Source organism: Ascaphus truei, chromosome 12 (genome assembly GCF_040206685.1).
Source record: "Ascaphus truei isolate aAscTru1 chromosome 12, aAscTru1.hap1, whole genome shotgun sequence".
Taxonomy (NCBI): domain Eukaryota; kingdom Metazoa; phylum Chordata; class Amphibia; order Anura; family Ascaphidae; genus Ascaphus; species Ascaphus truei.
Genome location: NC_134494.1, coordinates 6,688,103 through 6,713,037, shown reverse-complemented (window position 1 = coordinate 6,713,037; position 24,935 = coordinate 6,688,103). Strand labels below are relative to the sequence as shown.

The 24,935-nt window shown below is 43.3% G+C and overlaps 1 protein-coding gene across 6 annotated transcripts in view; it reads left to right on the top strand.

Annotated features, from left to right (window-relative positions):
• The window catches only part of LOC142464315 (uncharacterized), a 223,742-nt gene extending 203,624 nt beyond the window's left edge, over nucleotides 1-20,118 (top strand). For 3 of the 6 annotated variants that reach the window (XM_075567802.1, XM_075567803.1, XM_075567804.1), the window contains 2 exons: nucleotides 7,178-7,282; nucleotides 14,423-20,118. In XM_075567802.1, coding sequence (XP_075423917.1) covers nucleotides 14,670-15,746 — 1,077 coding nt within the window. In that variant the 5' untranslated portion in view covers nucleotides 7,178-7,282; nucleotides 14,423-14,669 and the 3' untranslated portion in view covers nucleotides 15,747-20,118. The remainder of the gene's footprint in view (nucleotides 1-7,177; nucleotides 7,283-14,422) is intronic. The other 3 variants (XM_075567806.1, XM_075567805.1, XM_075567807.1) reach the window with 1 other exon arrangement.
• Nucleotides 20,119-24,935: the final 4,817 nt, after the last annotated feature.

Sequence of the window (24,935 nt, the reverse complement as noted above, 5' to 3'; positions counted from 1 at the left end):
GGCTACCAGACTCTCCACCCCTAGACTCACCGCACTCCTTGCTTCATGGGGAGAGGGGGCTACAGCAGATGAGCGGATTCGGATGCTTGCAGCAGTGCACGGAAAGCCCCCCGGTCTCACCACCGCTTCAGCAAGTTTTTTTATGGCACAGACCAGATCGACAGATTCTTAACAGACTTTGAGACTGAGTGTCGAAGGTACCGAGTACCACACCGGGACTGGATTTTGCGACTTAACCCCTTGTTGTCTGGTGTGGCCAAACAGACTTTTCAGGCTATCCCACGAGAGGATGGCGATGACTACGGTCATGTAAAAACTATGTTGCTGGCACAATACTCCCTGACCCCAGAATCATACCGGAGCAAATTCAGGACGGGATAAAGAACCCCCGGGAGTCCTTGTCAACTATTGATCCCGCATGGCATTGCATGGGACCCAGTGGGTGGAGGGATGTGGGATCACCAAGTGCCACACGTTACTGGACTTGTTCTTCCAAGAGCAACTGCTGCAGCAGTGTCCCTCGGATGTGAGGGCATGGGTTTTTGACCGTTAACCTAAAACCCATGTGGAAGCTGCAAAGCTGGCTGATGAAAATGTGACCAGCAGGACTTTAATCAACAAGAAAGTGGCTCCCAAAGATGTGGCCATTCTGGCCAAGGGAGCCAAATTCACCCCTCAGTGGACGCACAAGCCTGCAGCAGAAGGCGACGCACCCAAAGCTGCAGAGTTTAAACATGAAAGGCGGTGTTATTCTTGCAACAAAGTCTGTCACCTCAGACCAGACTGTCTGGACCGTGACAAGTCCGGTGGACCCCATCAGGGGCAAGGCGCTTCAGCTGCGAGACCGGTTGCCCGTGTACGGCTGGCACACACACAGGAACCAAGTACTGCCGTCGGGCCATCCCTAAGGGAAACATCCACGGAGACCCCTGCACTTGCTACTCGGGACCTTGCAGAGGAACATCAGGTTGCACCAGTCGGAGTGCAACCCAACAATGTCCGACAGAAGCATCTGCGTACAGGGACCATTGGGGACCGACAAGTAGCCGGCTTGTTGGACTCTGGTGCCACTGTGACTCTGACCCGATATGGTCTGGACAGAGGATTTGCTCCTGGGCACCGGGATGCAATTGACCATGCCAGACGGAGGACCGCAGTCCATCCAGGTTACCCGGGTCTTTTTGGATTGGGGTGCTGGACGTGGCATGAGTGAGGTGGGGGTTTTGCCCAGGTTAGATGCTGAGGTCCTACTTGACAATGACCTGGGGCACATCGGCTCTAATTTTGCAGCGATCACCAGGAGCCAGTCATCGGTGATCGCACCTACAGAATCCTCCGTCCCCCTGCATTTGGAACCAACCGTTCCTGGAGTCTCTGAGGAGACTGGACAGGTAAGCCAGACTGGGTCGCAACCGTGTCCCGACTTACTTTCTCCCTTACATGTCTCTGTGTCCCCCGACTTGGCGACTAAGGGTGGGTGGCCAGAATTAGGGACACAGCTTAGGGATGCGGTGCGGTCTGATCCTAGCTTGGAGGGCATGAGACTTCGGGCGCCCGAGTCTGCCTCCTCCAGTGGGTCAGATCAGTACTTATGGCACCGCAAGCTTTTGTACAGGGAGCAGACGGATATGGGTCTAGATAGGGTCTGGACCAGTAGGCGACAGTTAGTGGTACCGAGGGAGTATAGGCAGCAGTTACTGCAGGTAGCCCACTCCATACCGCTAGCGGGGCATCAGAGGGTAACTCGCACGAGAGCCCGGCTGTTGCAGCGTTAATTCTGGCCGGGGGCATCAGGGGCTGTGGCAGATTTCTGCCAATCCTGTGATGCCTGCCAGCGAGGGGGTAAGGTGGGCGATCGTGTGAAAGCACCCCTGAACCCACTACCGATAATTGGGGAACCTTTCCAGAGGGTAGCTATAGATTTAGTGGGACCCCTCATGATCCCAAGTTGGTCGGGCAAACGCTATATCCTAACAGTGGTGGACTTTGCCACCCGGTCGGTACCCTGAGGCTGTAGCGCTAGCCACCATCGATGCTAGGGCAGTAGCAAAAGCATTGTTAGTGATCTTTACTAGAGTTGGGTTCCCTAGTGAGATTCTAACTGATCAAGGGTTGCAATTCATGAGTGAATTGCTACAGTGTCTCTGGGACGCATGCGGGGTGAAGCACCAGCGTATGACCCCTTACCACCCCCAGACAAATGGTTTATGTGAGAGGTTCAATGGCACCCTGAAGCAGATGCTTCAAGCTTTTATAGAGGCTGAAGGGAAGGACTGGGAGATTCGCCTGCAGCATTTGTTGTTTGCATACCAAGAGGTACCGCAAGAATCTATCGGGTTCTCTCCCTTTGAGCTGCTATATGGTCGCAGGGTCCGGGGACCTCTTGACTTATTCTGTGACGGATGGGAAGGGGAGACTACCAATACTGATGCTTCTGTGCTACAGTTTGTGGTAGATCTCAGAGACCGGTTAGAAATGCTTATGGGGTAGGCACAGGCTAATCTCAGGGAGGCTCAGAGCAAGCAGAAGACTTGGTATGACCAAAACGCTCGTAGCAGAACATTCATCCCAGGGCAGCAAGTACTTGTTCTAAAGCCCACTCGGCAGAACAAATTAATGGCTGCCTGGTCTGTTCCGTACACGGTTCTCAGAGTGATGAATGAGTGCAACTACGTTGTACAGTTAGGGTGTGAGACAGGAAGAACGAGGACTTTGTATTGTATTGTATGTCTTTATTTATATAGCGCCATTAATGTACATAGCGCTTCACAGTAGTAATACACATGGTAATCAAATAAATAACAGATAATATAAATAACAGATCATGGGAATAAGTGCTTTAGACATAAAAGTAACATTAAGGAAGAGGAGTCCCTGCCCCGAGGAGCTTACAGTCTAATTGGTATGTAGGGAGAACGTACAGAGACTGTAGGAGGGAGTTCTGGTAAGTGCGTCTGCAGGGGGCCAAGCTTTATGTATCATGTGTTCAGAATATCCACAGTGCTATTCATATGCTTCTATAAGCAAGTGTGTCTTAAGTTGGGTCTTAAAGGTGGATAGAGAGGGTGCTAGTCGGGTACTGAGGGGAAGGGCATTCCAGAGGTGTGGGGCAGTCAGTGAAAAAGGTTTAAGGCGGGAGAGGGCTTTAGATACAAAGGGGGTAGAAAGAAGACATCCTTGAGAAGAACGTAAGAGTCTGGATGGTGCATAACGAGAAATTAGGGCTGAGATGTAAGGAGGGGCAGAAGAGTGTAAAGCTTTAAAAGTGAGGAGAAGAATGGAGTGTGAGATGCGGGATTTGATCAGAAGCCAGGAGAGGGATTTTATGAGGGGAGATGCTGAGACAGATCTAGGAAAGAGTAGCGTGACTCTGGCAGCAGCGTTTAGGATAGATTGTAGGGGAGACAGATGAGAGGCAGGAAGGCCGGTCAGCAGGAGGTTACAGTAATCTAGACGGGAGAGAATGAGGGCCTGAGTCAGAGTTTTAGCAGTCGAGCAACAGAGGAAAGGGCGTATCTTTGTTATATTGCGGAGGAAAAAGTGACAGGTTTTAGAAATGTTTTGAATGTGAGGGGCGAATGTGAGAGAGGAGTCGAGTGTGACCCCTAGGCAGCGTGCTTGGGCTACTGGTTTAATGATCGTAGTTCCTACAGTAATGTGGAAGGAGGTAGTAGGGGCAGGTTTGGGAGGAAGTATGAGGAGCTCTGTTTTAGCCATGTTGAGTTTAAGGCGGCGGAGGGCCATCCAGGATGATATAGCAGAGTGACATTCAGAAACTTTGGTTTGTACAGCAGGTGTAAGCTCGGGTTTTGAAAAGTATATTTGTGTGTCGTCAGCATAGAGGTGATAATTAAATCCAAAAGATGTTATTAGGTCACCTAGAGAGAGTGTGTACAGAGAAAAGAGAAGAGGTCCCAGGACAGAGCCCTGGGGTACCCCCACAGAGAGATCAATAGAGGAGGAGGAGGTGTTAACAGAAGAGACACTGAAAGTACGATGGGAGAGGTAGGATGAGATCCAGGATAGCGCTTTGTTCCGAATACCAAGAGTATGGAGAATGTGAAGGAGAAGAGGGTGGTATGACTGTTGCATGTTTGAAGGAGGATGGAAAGGTTCCAGAGCAGAGGGAGGAGTTAAAAATGTGTGTGAGCGTAGGGATTATAGTAGGAGCAAGAGGTTTTAGGAGATGGGAGGGAATGGGGTCAAGAGGGCAAGTGGTAGAGGGAGAAGAGGCAATCAACAGCGACACATCCTCCTCTGAGACAGTGGAAAAAGAGTCAAGGAAGGCAGGAGGAGTTAGGAAGAGATGTAGGATGGGAGGAAGAGACAGAGGGGATGTTCTGACGTATGAATTCCACCTTTTCCTTAAAATAGTCAGCAAAGTCCTGAGCGGAGATGGAGGAAGGTGAGGCAGCTGAGGGTGGCTTGACTAGAGTATCAAAGACAGAGAACAGTCGGCGTGGGTTAGACTTGTGCATGTTGATTAGTGAAGAAAAGTAGGCTTGTTTAGCTTGCGAGAGGGCAGAGTTGAAACAGGATAGCATAAATTAGTAGTGAAGGAAGTCTGCGAGAGTATGAGATTTCCTCCAGAGGAACGAGTGGAGGAATGCAGCATGCGCATATGGGAATTTAACCAGGGTCTAGGGTTAGAAGGGCGAGTGCGGCAGAGAGAAAGCGGGGCATGTAGATCAAGAGAGGAGGACAAGGCAGAGTTGTAGTTCCTGACCAGGTTGTCAGGGTCTGTAGCAGAACTGAGAGAGGAGAGGGAGGATCGTAAAGTGGACTCAAAGTCAAAGTCAAAGACTTATCACATAAATATGATTAAAGAGTACTTTGCACTGAGTGTGGCATCTGTGATGGCTTCCACCGATGGGGGACCCGGTGAGCAATGTTCTGCCTGACCTCCTAGGGGAATCTAGGCAGGGGGGGCACAGTGGAGCAGGTAGAGATAGTGTCCCAGCTCAGTGCACAGCAGTGGGTGCAAGCGCAGGCAGTGTTAGGGTAGTATAGGGTTCTGTTCACGGACAAGCTGGGCAGAACATATATAACCGATCACCCAGTGGAGACGGGCGATCAGAGACCCCTGCATAAGCATGCCTATCGGGTATCAGCAGAGATGAAGGGCAATATAGAGAGGGAAGTTGAGATGTTGGCCCTAGTGTAATTAGACAGTCTCAGAGCCCTTGGGCTTGACAGTGTCGGATGCGTATCCCATGTCACGCATGGATGAGCTGCTAGATGAACTCACGGGGGCATGGTATCTGACTACCACGGATCTTTCGAAAGGTTACTGGCTGATCCCTTTGACCAAGGAGGCGAGGGAGAAGTCAGCATTCATTACTCTAAGTGGCCTCTATGAATTCTTAGTGATGCCATTTGGGATGAAGAATGCCCCAACTACCTTCTAACGCCTGGTCAATCGATTGCTGAAAGGGATGCAAAGTTTTGCACGTGCATACCTGGATGACATTGCAGTGTTTAGTAGTTCCTGAGAAATTCACTTAGTTCATATGGCTACGGTGCTAAAAAGAATTAGGGAAGCAGGGCTGACTCTGAAACCTACAAAGTGTCTAGTGGGTATGGCCGAGTTATTGTATCTAGGGCACAGAGTGAGGGGTAAGCACCTTAAGCCAGAACCAGCTAAGGTAGAAGCCATCGTTCAGTGGCCTGTGCCCAAAACCAAGAAGCAGGTTATGGCTTTTCTAGGCACCGCAGGAAAATACTATAGGAAGTTTGTTTCCCAGTATAGTGCCATTGCAAAACCCCTGACTGATTTGACACGTAAGCAACTCCCAGTTCTCGTAGCCTGGTCTCCTGCCTGCAAAACTTCGTTTCAGGCATTAAAGACAGCACTGGCTAGTGTACCTATTCTAGGCGCACCAGACTACTCCAAACATTTTTAGTGCCGACCAATGCCTCGGACTAGGGTATCGGTGCGGTACTCGGCCAAGTAGGGGAGGAGGGGGGTGAACATCCTGTCGTGTGCCCGAGTAGGAAATTGCTGCCCAGAGAAGTGGCTTATGCCACCATTGAAAAAGAGTGTTTTGGCAATTGTGTGGGCTATACGTAAGCTGCAGCCCTATCTGTATGACCGAACATACACCGTGATCACGGATCACAACCCCCTGATTTGGTTACAAAGGGTATCTGAAGAGAATGGTAAATTGCTCCGCTGGAGCCTTGCAGGAATTTGACTTTTCCATTCAGCACAAGAAAGGCAGCGCGCATGGAAACGCTGATGGCCTCTCCAGATAGGACATGCCGAGTGAACCTAAAACCTCAAGTGTCAGGCCAGTTAAACAGCCGGACAAGGCGCTCGTAACAAAGCCTGCATATTGAGGTAGGGAGTTGTGAGGGTGAAGGGGTAACTAGGCTTATTAATAAAGGTTTAAGCAGTAATAAAGGTTTAAGCCCACCCTGTTACCCCTGATCCATGTTTGGGGTTCTTAGAGTGTCAGATCTGGGACCCAAGTGTTGCAGGTAACCGGGACACAAAGGGTTAAAGTATCACCATAACCTACACGGGGCATACGTGGCTAAATTTATCCTCGCACTATATATATCCCTAGTATAAAGGGACCCTGCCCAGGTCACCTTAACTCCAGTATAAGGAGTTTTAGGGTTACTCAAGTCCAGGATAAGGCTGTGACAGTTTTAAAAGTAAAGGGAAAATGTGTTACTTTATACATGTAACATAAGTCAGGGTCTTTTCATCTCGGGATCAAAGGGGAACTCCTGCCCCCCCAAGAGGTTGGTGCCAGCCATTCTCCTTGAAGTACCATAGATCAAAGTAACACTTGTGCCCTAGGTGTGAGCAAGCAGATGGGCAGGATAACATCGTTAGAGGCTAGCATCCTGGGATGTTGTCACCTGCCCAGACTTCCAGGCACTGAGCCTGCGGGGGCTTAGAATATTAAGTGAGGCAAGATGGCATTTTCCGCACATGCCCTCGTTACTTTTCTGCAGCCATAGGTGCCAGCTTCATAAACCTGGCAAAGTGTGTAATTGGCCAGAGATGAAATTCCCACGCTCCAAGTTGGCTGTAAGACTGCAGGGATGACTTTGAAAAGGTTATAAGATTGTCAGTTGCCAGCCAGAGATCAGATTTGATTTAGAGAAAGATTTGAGATTTGAAAGAGATCAGAAAGACCGATCAGACCTGTGATTCTGTCCACAGATTGCAACCTCCAAGAACGGGTCAAACCGGACCCAAAGACGCTTTGCTGACATTGCAAGGAAAAAGTTTGACTAGGAAAGTCCGTTTTGTATCCCAGTTCCCAAAGTAAGTGTATTTCCTTCTGCCTATTGTAATCCAATGTGTGTTTGCCTGTTACTAAGGAATAAATCACAATTTATTTTACTTATTGGTTTTGCTCAGTAATGTGATCCCGGTATAAATCTGTAAGTACCTGGTCTCCCGTGACAGGACTACACTGCTGGTTTGCATATTTGTCCTGGTCATGCTTGTGCCTTAAATGCCCATGAAGTGGCCATGGCCTTTGTTGAGTTGGCTTTCAGATTCAAAGGTGGATTTTGTCCTTTGTTTTCATATGCTTTCCTGAAACATGACACTTGGATATCGTCATTTTGGACGCTTCTTGTCCCCTCCTTTGTCCTTCTGGAATGATAAACAATCTATCTGATTTTCTTATTTCCTGCACCCTCTCAATATAGACTTTAAAGCATCTTACCACATTATGATTATGCAGTCGCTCATCCTATTTATTACCAGGTTTTGGGCAAAATGAAGGAATTACAATTTCTTGATTTTATATGAAATTGAGAAACTACTTTTGGTAAGACATGGTACACCGGTCACAATACCGCTTTATCCTGGTGGATGACTAGGAACAGTTCTTTACAAGACAAGGCTTGTAATTCTCCCACTCTCCTTGCTGATGTAATTGCTATCAGGAATGCCACCTTCCATGATAATAACATCAATCCTATTTCTTCTATAGGTTTAAAAAGGAGCCATGGCCAGAACATCTAGTACCAGGGATAGATCCCATGCGGGCACTCTGTTCTTAAATTTGTGGTCTTTACCTCTTGTAAAAACCGACAATGAATCTCTCAGTTGCTAGATTCTTCTCTGACAATGCCGATACTTGCACCTTCAGTGAACTGAGACCTCTCTCAAAACATTCTTGTAGGAATTCCACTAGTGTCACAATCTTTGAAGAAAAAAACTTCTGTTTTTGTTTCACACACCAGTCCCTGAAGCATAACCAAATTCGGTAATATACCTTTAATGTAGATTTTTTCTTCGCTTCCATCAGGGTTTTTATTGTTCTATCTGAACATCCCTTTCCTCTTAGTGTTTCACACTCAATCTCCAAGCCACCACGGCCCATTGGTTGGGTTCTGGGTGATATACTGGTTCCTATTGCATCAGTCCCTTGATATTTGATAGATGCCATGGTGTATCTATTGCCATGTTTATGAGATGGGCAAGAAATAAAACAAAATCTACTGTAAGTGCAGCAGAATAACAATGGGAAAAAATGAGTTTCCAAGATCTTGGCTCTATTGAAATGACTACTTACAAGATGTAAGAGTCAAAACAGCAGGGTTCGTCGGTTGGTGGGGGCTGGACCTTCAGTGACTCCTCTCCATTGCTGGAGAGGAGTCACTGAAGGTCCAGCCCCCACCAACCGACGAAACCGGATGAGACGCCGAGCCGTGCGGTGATGCAGTTGAGCAGAGGCAGAGACGGATGAGCGCGGAGAGTTGCGGGATGGTGAGTCAGCTGGCTGTTGATATCCTTTGATACATTTATTAAGTGTGACATGCCCGATTTTATCCTATATATTGTGAGTGTATTTTCTACTTAGATAAACTTTTTTATACCTTGGTTGATCTGCGCTATGCCAGTTTGTTCTCTCTCTTGCATTTGGGCCATACCCTCCTGAGTACCTGAACCACCTTGATGACAACTACATCACATACCCACCACTGACTATTAGTCAACCCTGCTGTTTTGACTCTTTCACCTTGTAAGTAGTCATTTCAATAGAGCCAAGATCTTGGAAACTAATTTTTTCCCATTGTTATTCTGCTGCACTTAGATTTTGTTTTATTTCTTGTTTCTTCCCCTGCTCCCCCTGGATTTCGTGTCTACTACTGTAACCTTTGGGGACGAGTGAAGACTACCCCTCCCAGTGGGTCTGAGCAGGGGGGGAAATCGTATATACGCTAATTTATTTCTGTGTTTCACTTATTTCAAGAGCATTATTCTGTTCACTTATTAAGTGTTCATCCCTTTTATTTTGTTGCGCCTGTTTTCACTTTATCATTATACTATGAGATGGGTAAACCATGGTCTCCTCGGCCAATATGGTACCACCAGTATCACTTCTGCTTGATCGCTCCTGATCTTCCTCACTATCTTTGAAATGAAGGGAATTGGATGAAACGGATACGCCAGTTTGAATTGCCACTTGAAACTGAGGGCATCTATGTGTCTTGCGCTCGGATGCAAATGACTTGCACAATAATTTTCCACTTTTCGATTTTGATGAGAAGCCATTAGATTTCTGGCTGCCCCCAACGTTCTTCCAGCCTGTGGAACACTTGTTTTTCTAATGCCCATTCTCCTGGATGAACTACTAGTAAAGGATTGGGAGGAGCGCACGAACCGAAAGGAGCAGGAAAGGGCCCAAAATCAAAATATATAAAAAGGGTACTTTATTGTGTCATGAGACCCATCCAACGCGTTTCGAACGTCACAGAGTTCTTTATCAACGCTGTGACGTTAGAAACACGTTGGATGGGTCTCATGACACAATAAAGTACCCTTTTTATATATTTTGATTTTGGGTCCTTTCCTGCTCCTTTCGGTTCGTGCGCTACTCACAATCCTGTACTTCTGCATATCAGCATTGAAAGCTGCACAACCAGCCAGCCACACCAAGGAACGTGAGTACTTTTGCTACAAGGGGAACCTACCAATGAGATTGATCGTGGGTGGTCTTGTACTACCCACTACCTGTCTTCAGGAGGACTGTACCCATTATTGTTAGCTGCATTACTACTACTCTACATTTGTGATTACGGATTTCCTTTGGATGTTGGTTCTAGCACTACATCATTATTTGGCCTGGCATTTGAGCGCTTTTGCTACTTTTTCTATCCTGGATTAACTAGATTGCGGCTGAGAAAATCTGCTGTAATATTTTCGGGCCCCGGAATATGTATGGCTGTTATCTCTGTAACATAGCCTTCTGCCCATGCCAGAATCTCTGACGTTAGCTTCAGTCTTTTGCTCCTTGTTCCACCTTTCTTGGCGATATATTTTACTACCGCCCTGTTGTCTAATTGTATTCGTATATTTCCATCTTTTACCTGGCTTTGGAATGCTTCCAGCGCTTTCTGCACTGCCTTTAGCTCCAACTTGTTTGATGGTAACTGTTCTTGGTTTGTCCAGGAACCTTGTACCAGCAAGTCTCCCATCTGGGCTCCCCAACCTGGGCTGCTTGCGTCTGTGGTAATTGTTACCCATTGTATCTGGTGTAACGTATGCCCTTTTAACAGGTTCTGAGTATTTTCCCACCATTTTAGTTCTCTCTTTGTATGTGGGTCTATATAAATCTCTTGTCTTACATCCTAGGGATCTCTGTTCCACGGTTGTAAGAAGTTTTGTTGCAATGGTCTCATATGTAGACCTGCCCATTTTACTACGTTTAAGGTTGACGTAAACTTTCCTAGAAATTTCATGCATTCTACTGCTGAAGACCTGTTCGCTGTTCTGAGCTTTTTTGTTTGGATCGCAATGTCTTGGATTCTTGTCTCTGGTAATCTCAATTCTTCTGCTGTGTGGAACTCCACTCCCAAGAATTTTAAAGACTGAGTTGGAATTAGATGGCTATTGTCGATGTTTATGATCCAGCCATGTTGTTTTAGAAAAGACATGACGATGTCTTTGTCTTGTATTAGTTCGCCTTGACTTTGTGATTTTATCAGAATTGTCTAGATACGGATACATTTCCACGCCCCTTTTTCTTCTACGACCAACACCTTTGTGAACGTTGTGGGAGACGTCGCCAGTCCAAACGGCAGAGCCGTATATTGATGGTGTTGCTGGTCTATCATAAATCTGAGAAATGTTTGATGTCTCCTTGCTATAGGGATATGTAAATAGGCATCTTTTAGATCTATTGATATCATCAAATCTTTTGGTTTTACTTCCTGAATGATGATGTTTAGTGAAATCATTTTGAACGTCCTTACTTGTAAATAAGTAGTTACGGTTCTTAGATCTAAAACTGCTCTGCAACCTCCTGATGCTTTTTTTTCAACTCTCTCAGTTCTTTGTACACTAATCTAAGGACTCCCCTAATTTTCGTTAGCGACCCTTTACTTCCTCCAGCTTCCGTAATGACATCAGTATCTGGCATCTGACTCCTGTCTGCTGAGCGTTCCATGCTGCAGCATTGTCAGGGCTCCTTCACACCCTGTGTGCCGTTACACTGTCGCTCTGACGTCAGCCCAATCGGAGCGTTTTGGCTCTCGCTCCCTCAAGCACGCGCCCGCCAGTGGGAATGTAGCACGTGCGCCCACGTTTGAACGTGCGCGTGCTAAGCACTTATTTGGGAGTCCCACACCACTGCATTCTCCGACGCCTAGGCGGTTTAACAATGAGCCTTCGACTGCTCAAACAGCTACTGCTGTTCTACCCCCAGCGTTCACACACGCTTCCTTGGGGCTGCCCGGTCGCACAGGCCTCCGTCGTCACCCTGCAGGGTGCGCCAATCGGAGCTTCAGGGTAGAGAGGCTGAGATCCCTGGTGTGAGTGCACTAATTACAGTCAGGTGAGTCTTTCCTTTAGAAAATAACAAACCCTGCTCCTAGCTGTAGGAAAAAGACTAATCTGCATGTAGTGAGAGAGGCCTGTATGGCCTACCTGCAAGAATCAATTTCCTTTCCTACCAAGCTGAGGATAGTTAACCCTACGGTGCCCACTGCCAGGGTGAACAGGAAAAGTGCTTTATACAGATATGAGTGAGCACTCAATTAGAAGTAGAGCTCAAAGCTAAGTATGCTGTGACCAATTAGCTGGTTTAGCTCACACTGCTACATCTGCTGCAAAGAAAAGCAGTGGTTGTGGGTTCTGGTCTTTCTAGGTCTGACACCATTCCAGTCATTATGGTGTTTTAAGCTCATCAACTCTATATAGTTGGTATGGAAATCATTTTAGGAATTGTGGGATGGGACTTATTTAAATATACTTTACATATCTATTAGCATATAGAGCTCCCAAGCTACCTCAGGTGTGCTCCATATGCAGCACAGGCATTTCTCCCTAATTTAATTGGAGAAAGATTTGAGGGAATATATACAACTGGAGACACTACTAAAATGGAAGTCGCCCCCCTCCTCCTCCTCCGTCTCCTCCTTGCTTTGCATAGCGTCTAGAATTAAATGTAAAACCCTAGCTATGACAGGAGACCAGAACACCCGGATCAAGGCACCAGACAGGACAAAGCATTTCAATAAAGAGTATTTATTCCAGCCGGAGCCAGTAAGCACTGCACAAAATCACAAACAGATCTTTTACTCACCGAGACAAGGAATACGAGGGGAATCCCAGCTACCTGGGGATACCCAGGTTTTGCTTCCACTCCTGTGGGGATCGAGACTGCCCAGACCTCTCTGGTGCAATTCACGAGAGAGCACTTTCAAATCTCCCGCCTTGGTTAGGCTCCCAGTCACGTTTTCAGGTGTCTCCGGCACAGCCGCGAAGCACACTGCTTAGTTCACTCTCCACGCCAGGATCAGACTGAGCTTTGGAAGTGAAATTGGCAGCTCTTTACATAGATCGCGGCCTCCACCAGAAACTATGGAGGAGGGCTGCCAACTAATCAGAACATGGATGCCACAGAGACCTGAGTCAGTTGGGGCTTGGACCCAGACCTCAGGTTTCAGTTTCAGTCAGATACCTCTTGTTTGAACATTGTCCCCCATTCCCTCTAGATTGAAAGCTCTCATGAGCAGGGCCCCCATTACTGCTTTGTATCTGTTTGTGCATGTTTGTCCTTACTTGTATGTAACTGATTATGTAATATACATAACAAAATGTACCCCATTGTACCACACTGCAGAATATGTTGGTGCTTTACTAATAAATTATGATAATAATATTACCCGGTACCTGGCATACCCGCCCATAATTTCAGTACCTGGAAATTACCCAGACCCCGCGAGAGGGGCATGGAACCCTGTGCCAGGTAATTTCCATTCTGCTCTGCTCCCTTGGTCCTCCTTTTTGGAGTGTGGCAGGAGCAGAGCAGCAGAAGACTTTCCTGCAGCCGGCGCCGGAGGGTGTGGTGGACCACTACGGAGGGTGAGGAAGACCATGGTGACATCCCGGTGGCTGTGGGAGCAGCAGATGACATCCATCAGGCGGTTGCAGCAGATGACGTCTCTCTTCAGCCGGTGGTAGCAGCTGAAGACATCCTTCACAGCTGGTGCCAGTGGGAACAGAGGAATATGTGACCAGAGCAGGAGCATTACTATAGGACAACTGGTGAGGAAAGGCACAGGGAAGTCGAAGCGCTCCACCCCGGCTGTCCAATAGTAACGCTCATGCTGCGGTCACTTGCTAGCACCGGCTGTGAAGGATGTCTTCAGCCACGGGAGCAGTCACGTCCTCTGCTGCCACCACCTGATGGATGTCTTTAGCTGCTCCCACTGCCACCAGGATACAGCCGCAGTCCCCACACCCTCCGCCGCTGCCGGCAGGTAAGTCACAGCTACCTAGCCGGGTATTTTTTTTTCCGGTTACCCGGTCATTTTTGGGACTTGGTGCAACACTAGAGGACATATTTATTTCCACTTATGAGACATACTGTCGCGGCCGAGTTTATTCTAACCTTTACCCGGTCTCGGCCGCGACAGATACCAGGCGCGCGCCGTGGTGTGCCGGGCGTGCGCCGAGGTGTGCCGGGCGCGCGCCGGAGCCTCGGAGGATCGGTCCTCCAATCGGGGCTTCCCCCTCCCCGGGTCCCCCGGAGCCCCCCACCACAATCCCCCACATCGCGGGACACCAGGGCTCCCTTCGGGGAGCCCTGGGCATGCACGCCGTGCGCGCACGCTCCCGATGAAGCATGACCGCGCATCGTGACGTGCGGCACGCCGAGGGAATTCACTGCAAAAGCCGGGACACCTCGCGGCTTGCGGCTCTAGCCGAATTAGAATAAACAGTGTCACCACTCTAGATGTAAAATGATTAATTTGGGTGTTTCTTTGCCTTCCTCTGGGTGATTGTAAATATAACTGTAATATAACATGTAACTTTAATTATATGATTCAGTATCTGGCACAAGTAAAATTTTATAAGGGTCAAATTCGGTGAATATTTGTCTCTCATCCAAATGTACTTTGTTGCATTGCAATGTTACATTAATACATTTTCTCACCACAGATTATCTGCAGCACACGACTGATCTGTGAACAAGAAGCAAGATAAGAAATGTCCCAAACATCATAAATTACAGAGGTGTTAATGGAAATATGTTTTAAGGACTTCAACATTGCATAAGTCTGTATGAGAACTGGAAGAAGTTTACAAGAAACTCGGCAGAGCATTCCTATACATCAACTGCATTTTACTAAATTTACAGACACCACAATACCAGACAAGACAAAGAGAGTGTTTAAAGAGCAAGGGAATGAAAACCTACAGTGGAAAATGCAGTAATGTTATACAGCAAATAATCCATACAGGGAAGAAATCCTATAACTGCTCTGAATGTGACAAAAGCTTTAATAAGAAATCAGCTCTTGTTAGACACCAAAGAATCCACACAAGGCTGAGACCCTATAACTGCTCTGAATGTGGGAAAAGCTTCATTGGTAAATCAGATCTTGTTCAACATCAAAGAATCCACACAGGGGTGACACCCTATAACTGCTCTGAATGTGAGAAAAGCTTCAGTCAGAAATCTAATCTTGTTAAACACCACAGAATCCACACAGGGGTGAGACCCTATAACTGCTCTGAATGCGAGAAAAGCTTCAGTCAGAAATATATTCTTGTTACACACCAAATAATCCATACAGGGTTGAAACCTTATAACTGCTCTGAATGTGGGGAAAGCTTCAGGCATAAATCAAGTCTTGTTGCACACCAAACAATCCACACAGGGGTAAGACCCTATAACTGCTCTGAATGCAAGAAAAGCTTCAGTGACAAATCGAATCTTGTTAAACATCACATAATCCACACCGGGGTGACACCCTATAACTGCTCTGAATGTGAGAAAAGCTTCAGTCAGAAATATAAACTTGTTACACACCAAATAATCCACACAGGGTTGAAACCTTATAACTGCTCTGAATGTAGAAAAAGCTTCTGGCATAAATCAAGTCTTGCTACACACCAAACAATCCACACAGGGATGAGACCCTATAACTGCTCTGAATGTGGGAAAAGCTTCATTCAAAAATCAGAACTTGTTAGACACCAAATAATCCACACAGGGGTGAGGCCCTATAACTGCTCTGAATGTGATAAAAGCTTCAATCACAAATCTAATCTTGTTAAACATCAACGATTCCACACAGGGGTGAGACCCTATAATTGCTCTGAATGTGGGAAAAGCTTCATTCAGAAATCAGATCTTGTTACACACCAAATAATCCACGCAGGGGTGAGACCCTATAACTGCTCCGAATGTGAGAAAAGCTTCATTCGCAAATCACATCTTGTTAGACACCAAATAATCCACACAGGGGTGACCCTATAACTGCTCTAAATATGAGATAAATCACTTACTGAAGTCTCCCTATAACTATTAATGTGAAAATATACAAAATACCAACAACAACAAAAAACCACAAAAAAAATATTTGGGGGAAATGACAATTGCCAAAAGCTTGCCCTGATATGCAGTTTTTTGGCAGCAACACTGTGACTGCATAGATTTCAAACTGGTATATGTAGGCATGCGTTGCACTTTAATGGGGTTATTTACTGTGATAGGGCCAATCAAGAGAACAAGGGATAGAGTTTTTTTTTTATATTATATAGTGACAGACGGCCCTCTTTTGTAGCGCTGACGCCTGTCGGGGCTCTTCACGACAGTCTTCTAGGGTTATTTAGAGAAACAGAAGGATAACACGTAGCATTATAGTGCATAACTCGGGCTTCTGCCTGTTTTATTTCATCCCAGTAGGGGACTGCAGCTTTAACAAATACACATTGGGCTCTCAGCCATTAACCCTTTAGCAGTTTACTCATATCAGTGACTCTCAATATTTCTGACACACTGTCACTTTAAGAAACAAACTCATAAAATGAAATGCCTACTCCTATCAGGTGACAGACTAAACATTGTTCCAGCCCTTTCTATTTGGTTGCTGGCAGCTAAGCTGGTTATCCACTTTAAATAACAATCATGTATAGCGAAATAACATTGAGTCTTATCTGTGAGATGCGGACAGTGTCCAAAGAGTCCAGGCAATTCCTCTGGACAGTGAAAGTCATGAAAGGGCATCCACCCCGAACTGGCTACAGGGGAGCAGCGTGCCCCTAGCCGCCAGGCTCTAGAAGAGAGAATGAAGCAGCCAAACTAACTACAATTAATACCTGTTCCTTAATTAGGAGAGCAGGTGAGGGAGAACTAGACCCATTGTAAACTGTGGACTGGACTTTCTATGCCACAGTCTCAGCAAATGTGAAACTGTGGAATGGATAATTTTTTCTCTTTTTTCCACTTTCTGTCTTAAAACCGGACAGACAGCTGCCTAATATTCTGGGACTATGTCACTATATATATATAATGTGTATATATATATATGTATATATATATATGTGTGTATATATATATATATATATATGTGTGTGTGTGTATGTATATATATATATATATATATATTGTGAAAGCTGTAAAAAAATGTTATAACAAATATTAAGTTATCAAATGAGTTTATTCAGTGTACACACAGCGGAGACAGCTTCAAAACAAAAGCTCTCTGCAGGTAATACGATATGAAATCCATTTATACCCTAAAAACTAAAGCTCACGCTCCTTTATGGGGTGGTTTGCGTGTCACTAAAATGACATAATCTTGTAATACATAACAAAAAATGAAATAATACATAATGAAAATGAGAAAGTCAGCTAAACTCATTATACAAAGCTCAGTAACCTTTACTTTACATACTGTACGCTGGGGTGCTGTGTAATACATTCTTTAAGGGGTTGAATGTGAGAAATGATTTATATCTCTGATTCCACCAGACACTCGAATGCTGATAAATCGATCCTAATTCTGATCTCACTTCTCAAGACTCCACCTGGCACTTAAATGTGAGAAGTCTCTCTAATTCTAATCTCACTCCTCAAGGCTGTATGCACCCTCCCTTCTTCTGCAGCTGGGCTGGCGAGGGCTGTTATCACTAAACATTGAGAGCGAAACATCCTTTAACCCACACTATAACTTTCATACAGCTTTCATACAGACAGAAGACAAAATGGATGACACAAACACAGCACATTACAACATAAATGACAGACAAGGACTAGAACATTGACAAGATGTCTGAAAAAAATAGTAAGACAAAATGGTTGCTTAGATCCTAGTTCTGTTGTCGTCAGACCACCCTTAATGTCCTTTTTTCGCAACTTTGTCAGTCCCTCCTCTTTGTTCTTAAAACATTGCTTTTGAGAATTATTGACATGATGTTAGTCCAGAGACACATATTGTTTTTTGGGGTGCTCCCTCATCAGATAATGCTCATTGGTATAAGTCAGAGGAAGAGGGTGCGTGCCCTTCACTGTCATAGTCTTATAAGGCACTGCGGCCAAACTATCTTCCAGAGTTAGAACACTGTACTTGGCATCTTCTTTCTTCAAGGGACTGCTGTAGCTTGGATCTGCAAACAATGGCATCAGCTCTGAAGAAGGTGAGGGGGTAGCACATTTGTGGATCATACCTTTGGAACAATGACACAAACATATGACAACAAGTACCACTAGTACACGCAGTAAAGCATTCAAAAGTTTCGCTCCCAGTGATAGTTTTGCTTGAATTTACCTTGCCACTCTGATCTTGGATGAAACACAGCACTGTTCTTTAATTAGGGTGCATACAACTCCTTTTGATGCTAAAATGTAATCTAAAGCCATTCTGTTTTGCAAGGCCATAAGCCTAATCTGGACCTGTTCTTGGTTTAGTGATGCAATGGCTGTAGTGGTGTGATTGAGGACATAATCTAACACATCTGTTAATGTATTGCCTGTCATATAGTAACCCAACTCCTACATTTGGAAATAAACAAGCCTAAAATTGTTCTTTCCATAAACTAGTTTTCAGCCCTGAAATATTTGGTGTTTTTCTCTTGTTTCTGGTTGTTGGAGGCACTTTACCCATAAATTGATTGTTGTTCCCAGAGTGTAATATGCCCTTTAAAGGTGCTGGCTTAAAAATGGAAACATACAGAAAATATACACAAAATGGTACAAAAAAAAAAAATTTTGCAAGCGACCTTTCTTTAGGTATGCAGTTGCTAGATAAAGGAAATGGCATCTATTCCGTCATATATTTTGAGAATCAGCACAACATTCTAATACTGAGAATTGAGGGGGGTTGGTATCTGTGGAAGCGAATGCATGATCATCACCCCTGCACGCATAATATACATCATTCACTCAGAATATCAGAACAGACAAAATTTCTGCGATGGTCAAAATGGCTGACTCGTGATCCTTTCCTTGTGGCTGACACACGCCCCTGGGTGACTCCCCCTCCTCTCGGTGTGGGTGCAACACACTTCTGAATCAAAGTTTTGCTGCACATGACACATACATAGGGAGTGATGAGTACTGCCAAAACACATACAAGAGCATTCACAAGCCTCCCTTCCAGGGAACCAATCCACCCACCAAGGCCCAATTGTACATACATCCTAAATTCTAACTTAAACACACTCTAAAAAATAAATATATTGAGTCCTTAAAAAATAAATGTTCTGATTAAGACAAGGTCTCGACCTGGTGTCTTACTTCCCTCAGGGGTTAATGGTCAGAGTTTTATTTTTACTCTTCAAAACATTAACTTGAAGCGGCTGTGCTTTGAGTGGAGCTGGATGAGCTTTACGTGAGCCACGTGGATCCAGGAAGAGAACTCTGGAACTTTAATTGCTGTATTGGTGGTGAGTATTACTTGAAATTGCCTTTTCATCTGGGATGAAGAGCGTGCTTTCGTAGGAAATGCTTGACCATTAACTCTATTTCAAGTAGGTGCACTTTCAACTTTGACCTGTAACTTTGACCTGTGCCTAGAGACTCAAAAAATGTATTAGTTGCATATAATACTTACTAATTGTTTTATTACCAATAACATAGTCCTTAATTCGTTCCTTTGAACTACTGATAGTCATAAGTCATCCCATAAGTGTCTCATAGGGAGATAATTTATACCTAGGAATAAATTCTTGTATCAATGTTTACTATTGTCTAGGCATCCTCATTTAGACAGAGGTATCCCCTATTAACGCACCTCACATTTAAAACTAAGCAGCCAATGTGTACTTGACTTTGCTACAATCTAAGTTCCTAAGACTTTGGGCCTCATCCATTGCTAAACCAATTGCTTCCATAATCAACTCTATCTGGTCTGCGGGCCATATCCCTAAGACCTGGAAAACTGCCAGAGTTGTCCCAATCTTCAAAAGTGGGGACAAAAACACTGTCTCAACCTACGGGCCCAATCTCTCTTCTCCCAATACACACTTGCTCTCATTCATGCCTCACTGCCATCACCTCAGATGCAAATGGTGTCAGCCTTTTCATTTAATACTGACTAACCTTTAAACCCGCCCCACAAATCAAGCATCTCAATAGCCTGCACTCATGGCTATTGTCCCACACCCAGTCACTCCTGCCACCCATTGTTGCCAAGCACAGCCATCTACAGTATTTATTCCCTCACCTGTTGTCTCTGTAAATTCCACTCAAACCTTAGATTGTAAGCTCTTCGGGGCAGGGATTTCCTTTCCTATTGTCTGATTTTGCTGCACTTACTGTACTACTATAATTCCATGTACTGTATTCTTTGTGTAGTGCTGAGTACATTTTTGGCGCTGTATAAATAAAAATATACAATACAATACTATCCAAAGTCATGGACAAAAAATGTGTTCACTCCCAATTAAGCAATTACTATACCAAGACATATTTCCCTAGCCAATTCCAGTCTGGCTTTCATCCCAAACACTCCACTGTAAGTATTTTACAAAAAATGTGAAATGCCTTGTATATAATGTATACCCTGCTCATTTATGTAACTGCATTTGTAACTATGTATCACCTGTCATTTAATTCTATGCCCAGGACATATCCAAAAACAAGGCGACTCCATATGCACCACTTCCTGGCAAAACATTCTACAAATAAATAAATAAATTAGCAACTAGGATGTTTGGTTGCTTGAGCTGCAGCAGGATTAGAATTATATATATTATACAGTGATTTTGACAATAACTACTGCTTATAATAAAATGGGACACCTTTGGAAAAAATAAATGGTTAAAAGTTATAAAATACATCTCACATTCAGTTGATAGTCAAATGATTTTCTATAGGACTTCACACTAATTTCTTGTAATATAATCTCTTTGCAAAGGGCCGAGCACACGGCCTACTTTATATTTTTAAAGACACTCTGCATTATTCATTTGGCTAAAAAATATTTTCAAAGCCTGTTCCGGGCATAACGTCAACGAGCTTTCCTGGGCGCATTGCCTAATGACTGTGGACAGATAACATACCAGCTTCTCCCGTAAACTAACTATTAAACACTGGATTAGAACATTAACTCTGAGTTAAAAAATGGAGCTTTCTCCACAGCCCTAAAAACTACATTTTTTATGGCCTCCCAACAAAAAAAAAGGGGACTTTTGTAATAAGGGTCAGATAACTTATAACCATACAATATATAATTTAAACAGTACATGTGAGCTTTTACCAGCATTTTTTTTAAATATTCCCAAACATATCCTAATCCTATAGAAATGCAATTGATGTGCTTTTACTGGTTTACACACAAATAGAAATACAATACAGAACACAGACACAAAACTTCTCTCATACACAGGCAACCAACATCACAAAAATAACAAACAAAAGAAAAAGACAAACATTTCTCACCTATTTACAAAACAATTTCATCCTGCAACTAAATTAATAAAAATGTCCTTCTCTTTCTTTATTCTCCTAAATAACCTGAATTTAAAACTACTTTGATGGTCCGGAGTTTTTGAGTTAACTTTTGTATCTTTTGCACATGGCTCATGCTGGAGAAAGGGGGGCGCGGTCTGTGCTGCTGTTATTCTGATTCTCTTTCTAGTTGACATTTGAGCAGAAGGAAAAATAATATTTTCTGGTTTAAAAGACCTATTAGTCTGGCCAGAACGAACAAACCTTTTAACATTTACCGGGCTAATTTATCACATGCCCATTCTTTTTCATTCTCTTTTACTACGGACACCTACACTCTCCTTCTTTCATTATAATGGGTGTACACCTTTTAGACTTTTGAACTTCATCGTGAGCAATTAATAATATTCGTGTTTTTGTAAGCATTTGCACGTTCTTGGATAGTGATTTGTGTACACATGTGATACTTAGCATGGTTTATCTTTCACACAGGTAATCATTCAGGAAAAATTTATTAGGGTATCAAATCCATCTGACAACTCTCCATTAAGGGCGCAACAATTTTAATTCACGGCACCGAATCTTGAGTTTGTATCAGGAAATGACTTATTATGGAAATGGAGGTTAAGCTTATGCTTGCACACCTGATTTCTGCTGCTTCAGTCGTCCGGGCTTGCCATGCATAACTTTAGCCACAAAAACCACATAAAATCCAAAGATTTATACTGCCACAGACACACACAGGGATTCAAATAAACTTTTTACATGAGGTGGTGTGTTTTTCACTGGGACTTGCATGTGTTTTTTCACTGGGACTTGCATGTGGTTTTCACTGGCCAACAAAATATATTTATATTGTCTCTTTTTGTTCTCTGTATTCATTCTTTATTATTTTTTTCTGCAGACACACAACCTTTTGAGAATTTTGGTTTCCCATTATTCTCCTGTTACAATAATAAAATGTAATTGATAATGTACAATTCAGCGTTACCATAATCAAATTTAATTGACAATGTACAATTCTCCTGATACAATAATCAGCGCAAGCTGATTACGTACAACTCGTTTGGCATGTTGTTGATCTGAATAGTGTAAATATGCAATTAAGGACCTGTCACGAGACTGTTCCCCAATCATATTCTCTCATAACTATACCAAAGAAAAAACTTGAATTACTTCAGCGGATTCAACCCAGTCCTGATAAACCTTATACTTTTATAACATGGATACAGAGCGATACAAATAAAACCTTTTGAAACAGATATCCATGAATGAACTCACTTGGTATGTAAATGACAAGACAGAGCAAATATATATAATCAGGGACCCGTCCAGCTTAGACAACAAAAGATATATCACAACCCAGGACGGTTTTAAGACAATCCCTTAAGCATATAAACACTCCCTCTGATCACCAAAACACCAAAACTTTTAACGGGACTCTCATTTTAGCCCCTAACAGCACCATACAACTCTTACACTTTAAAATGAATACAGGAACAGAGAATAATAAACTCACTTGAAACTGCAGATTTTCCGTCACTCAGAGGAAACACCCTTTAAGACCGAGCTCTCTACACATCACTCAAACAATTTAATCAGGCATTTTTGTAATAGGCAGCCATTACCTTGATTCTTATGAGCGCTCAAGTTTGAGTGATGGAGGAGTGGCCTGTCCAGGTGCTCTGCATCCGAGATATTGGAAACCATCCTCTGCTACCAAAACTGTGAAAGCTGTAAAAAATGTTACAACAGATATTATGTTATCAAATGAGTTTATTCAGTGTGCACACAGCTCTCTGCAGGTAATACGATATGATACATTTATACCCTAAAAACAAAAGCTAACGCCCCTTTATGGAGTGGCTTGAGCGTCACTAAAATGTCAATTTTGTAATACATAACAAATAATGAAATAATACATAATGAAAATGAGAAAGTCAGCTAAACTCATTATACAAAGCTCAGTAACCTTTACTTTACATACGCTGGGGTGCTGTGTAATACATTCTTTAAGGGATTGAATGTGAGAAATTATTTTTATCTCTGATTCCACCAGACACTCGAATGTTGAGAAGTCGATTCTAATTCTAATCTCACTCAAGGCTGTATGCACCCTACCTTCTTCTGCGCTGGGCTGGCAAGGGCTGTTATCAGTAAACATTGAGAGTGAAACATCCTTTAACCCACTATAACTTTCATACAGACAGAAGACAAAATGGATGACACAAACACAGCACATTACAACATAAATGACAGACAAGGACTAGAAGATTGACAAGATGGCTGGAAAAAAATACTAAAACACAATGGCTGCATAGATCCTAGTGCTGTTTACATCCGACCCCCCTCAATGTCCCTTTTTCTCAACTTTGTCAGTATATATATATATATATGTGTATAAACACAAAATCTCCTCTAAAAAGCACTCAGACAAGTATATGCAAAAATAGTAATGGTACTTTATTAAATCAAAAAATAATGAAAGACACAAATTAAATGGAAATCGGTTTTTGTGGGTTGTGCTTGCCTGAGACTGCACTGCCTTGCCAATAAGGAGCTGAGTATCTTCCTTTGTTTCCCATCATTGTGATATATGTATTTGGGTCACTGAAGTACTTATTCAACATGTTTCCATATGATATGTATTATGTCATGGCAATAGGCTTACAGGTTTCTGTCATTTACTGTAATATCCTGCATATTGGTATAGCACACCTGTTATTTACTTCACAATATTGTATTTTGCTTAATTTTCAAGGGTAAATATTTAACTACCTTCAGCTCAGTATCATTTATTATGGCCGGCCGGTCTTTTGTCTTCACTGTGGGAACTATGTTCCCATAGTGATCACTCACTTTTTTGATACTGTATCATTCATGCTGGGTTTACAATATTGTACTTTTGTGGGGGGTTTTGGGTTTATCTGTATGATTTTCTGATTTATTCAGTCAGGCAGGCTCTTCAGTCAGCTGTTTGTGTCTTTCATTATTTTTTGATTTAATAAATTACCATTACTATTTTTGCATATACTTGTCTGAGTGCTTTTTAGAGGTTTTCTTTTTTGTGTTTATATATTTACCCTTTCCTCTAGCACCGCCTAGCAGTTAACGTGTTTTCTGTGATTTCTTTCTCAGATTTACTTTTTCTGGTTAAGATAGGTTTAGACATTGCATATATTAATTGGCAGTTGATGCGGTATTCACCCCCTGTGTATGTTATATATGTGTGTGTGTGTGTGTGTGTGTGTGTGTGTGTGTGTGTATATATATATATATATAATCTGTATAGCAAATATCAACATTATACTTTTAATGAAGACATTGCTTTATATTAAAACTCAATAAGCAACATACAGTATATTAAATTTGCATGTAAAATTACTAGTCATTTAAAGTTTTAAATACCTACATTCTAATTATTACAGGAAAAATAGGAATATTTTTTCATTGGTTGGAAGATTATATGGAAGATTTATCCAACTTTACCAGATTCAAAAATAGCACTGAAATTAGCAAAATAGACCACCAGTTGAGTGCAATGTTACATTTTTCTTTAGCTGTATCAGAATTGTAAGGCAGGTTTGGACTTGTTTCACAGCCTGAAGACTGATTAATAACTTCCTCCTCCTTCTGTAATCACTCCTGGTAGTTATTCCTCTTCAGACATTGTTTTGGAATCCGCTGATTCAGGACATTTATGATAAAAAATAGATCATTCCTTTTTCTTGATTTTAATCTTTTTACAGCTGCAATATTTAAATGTTTCTTGGT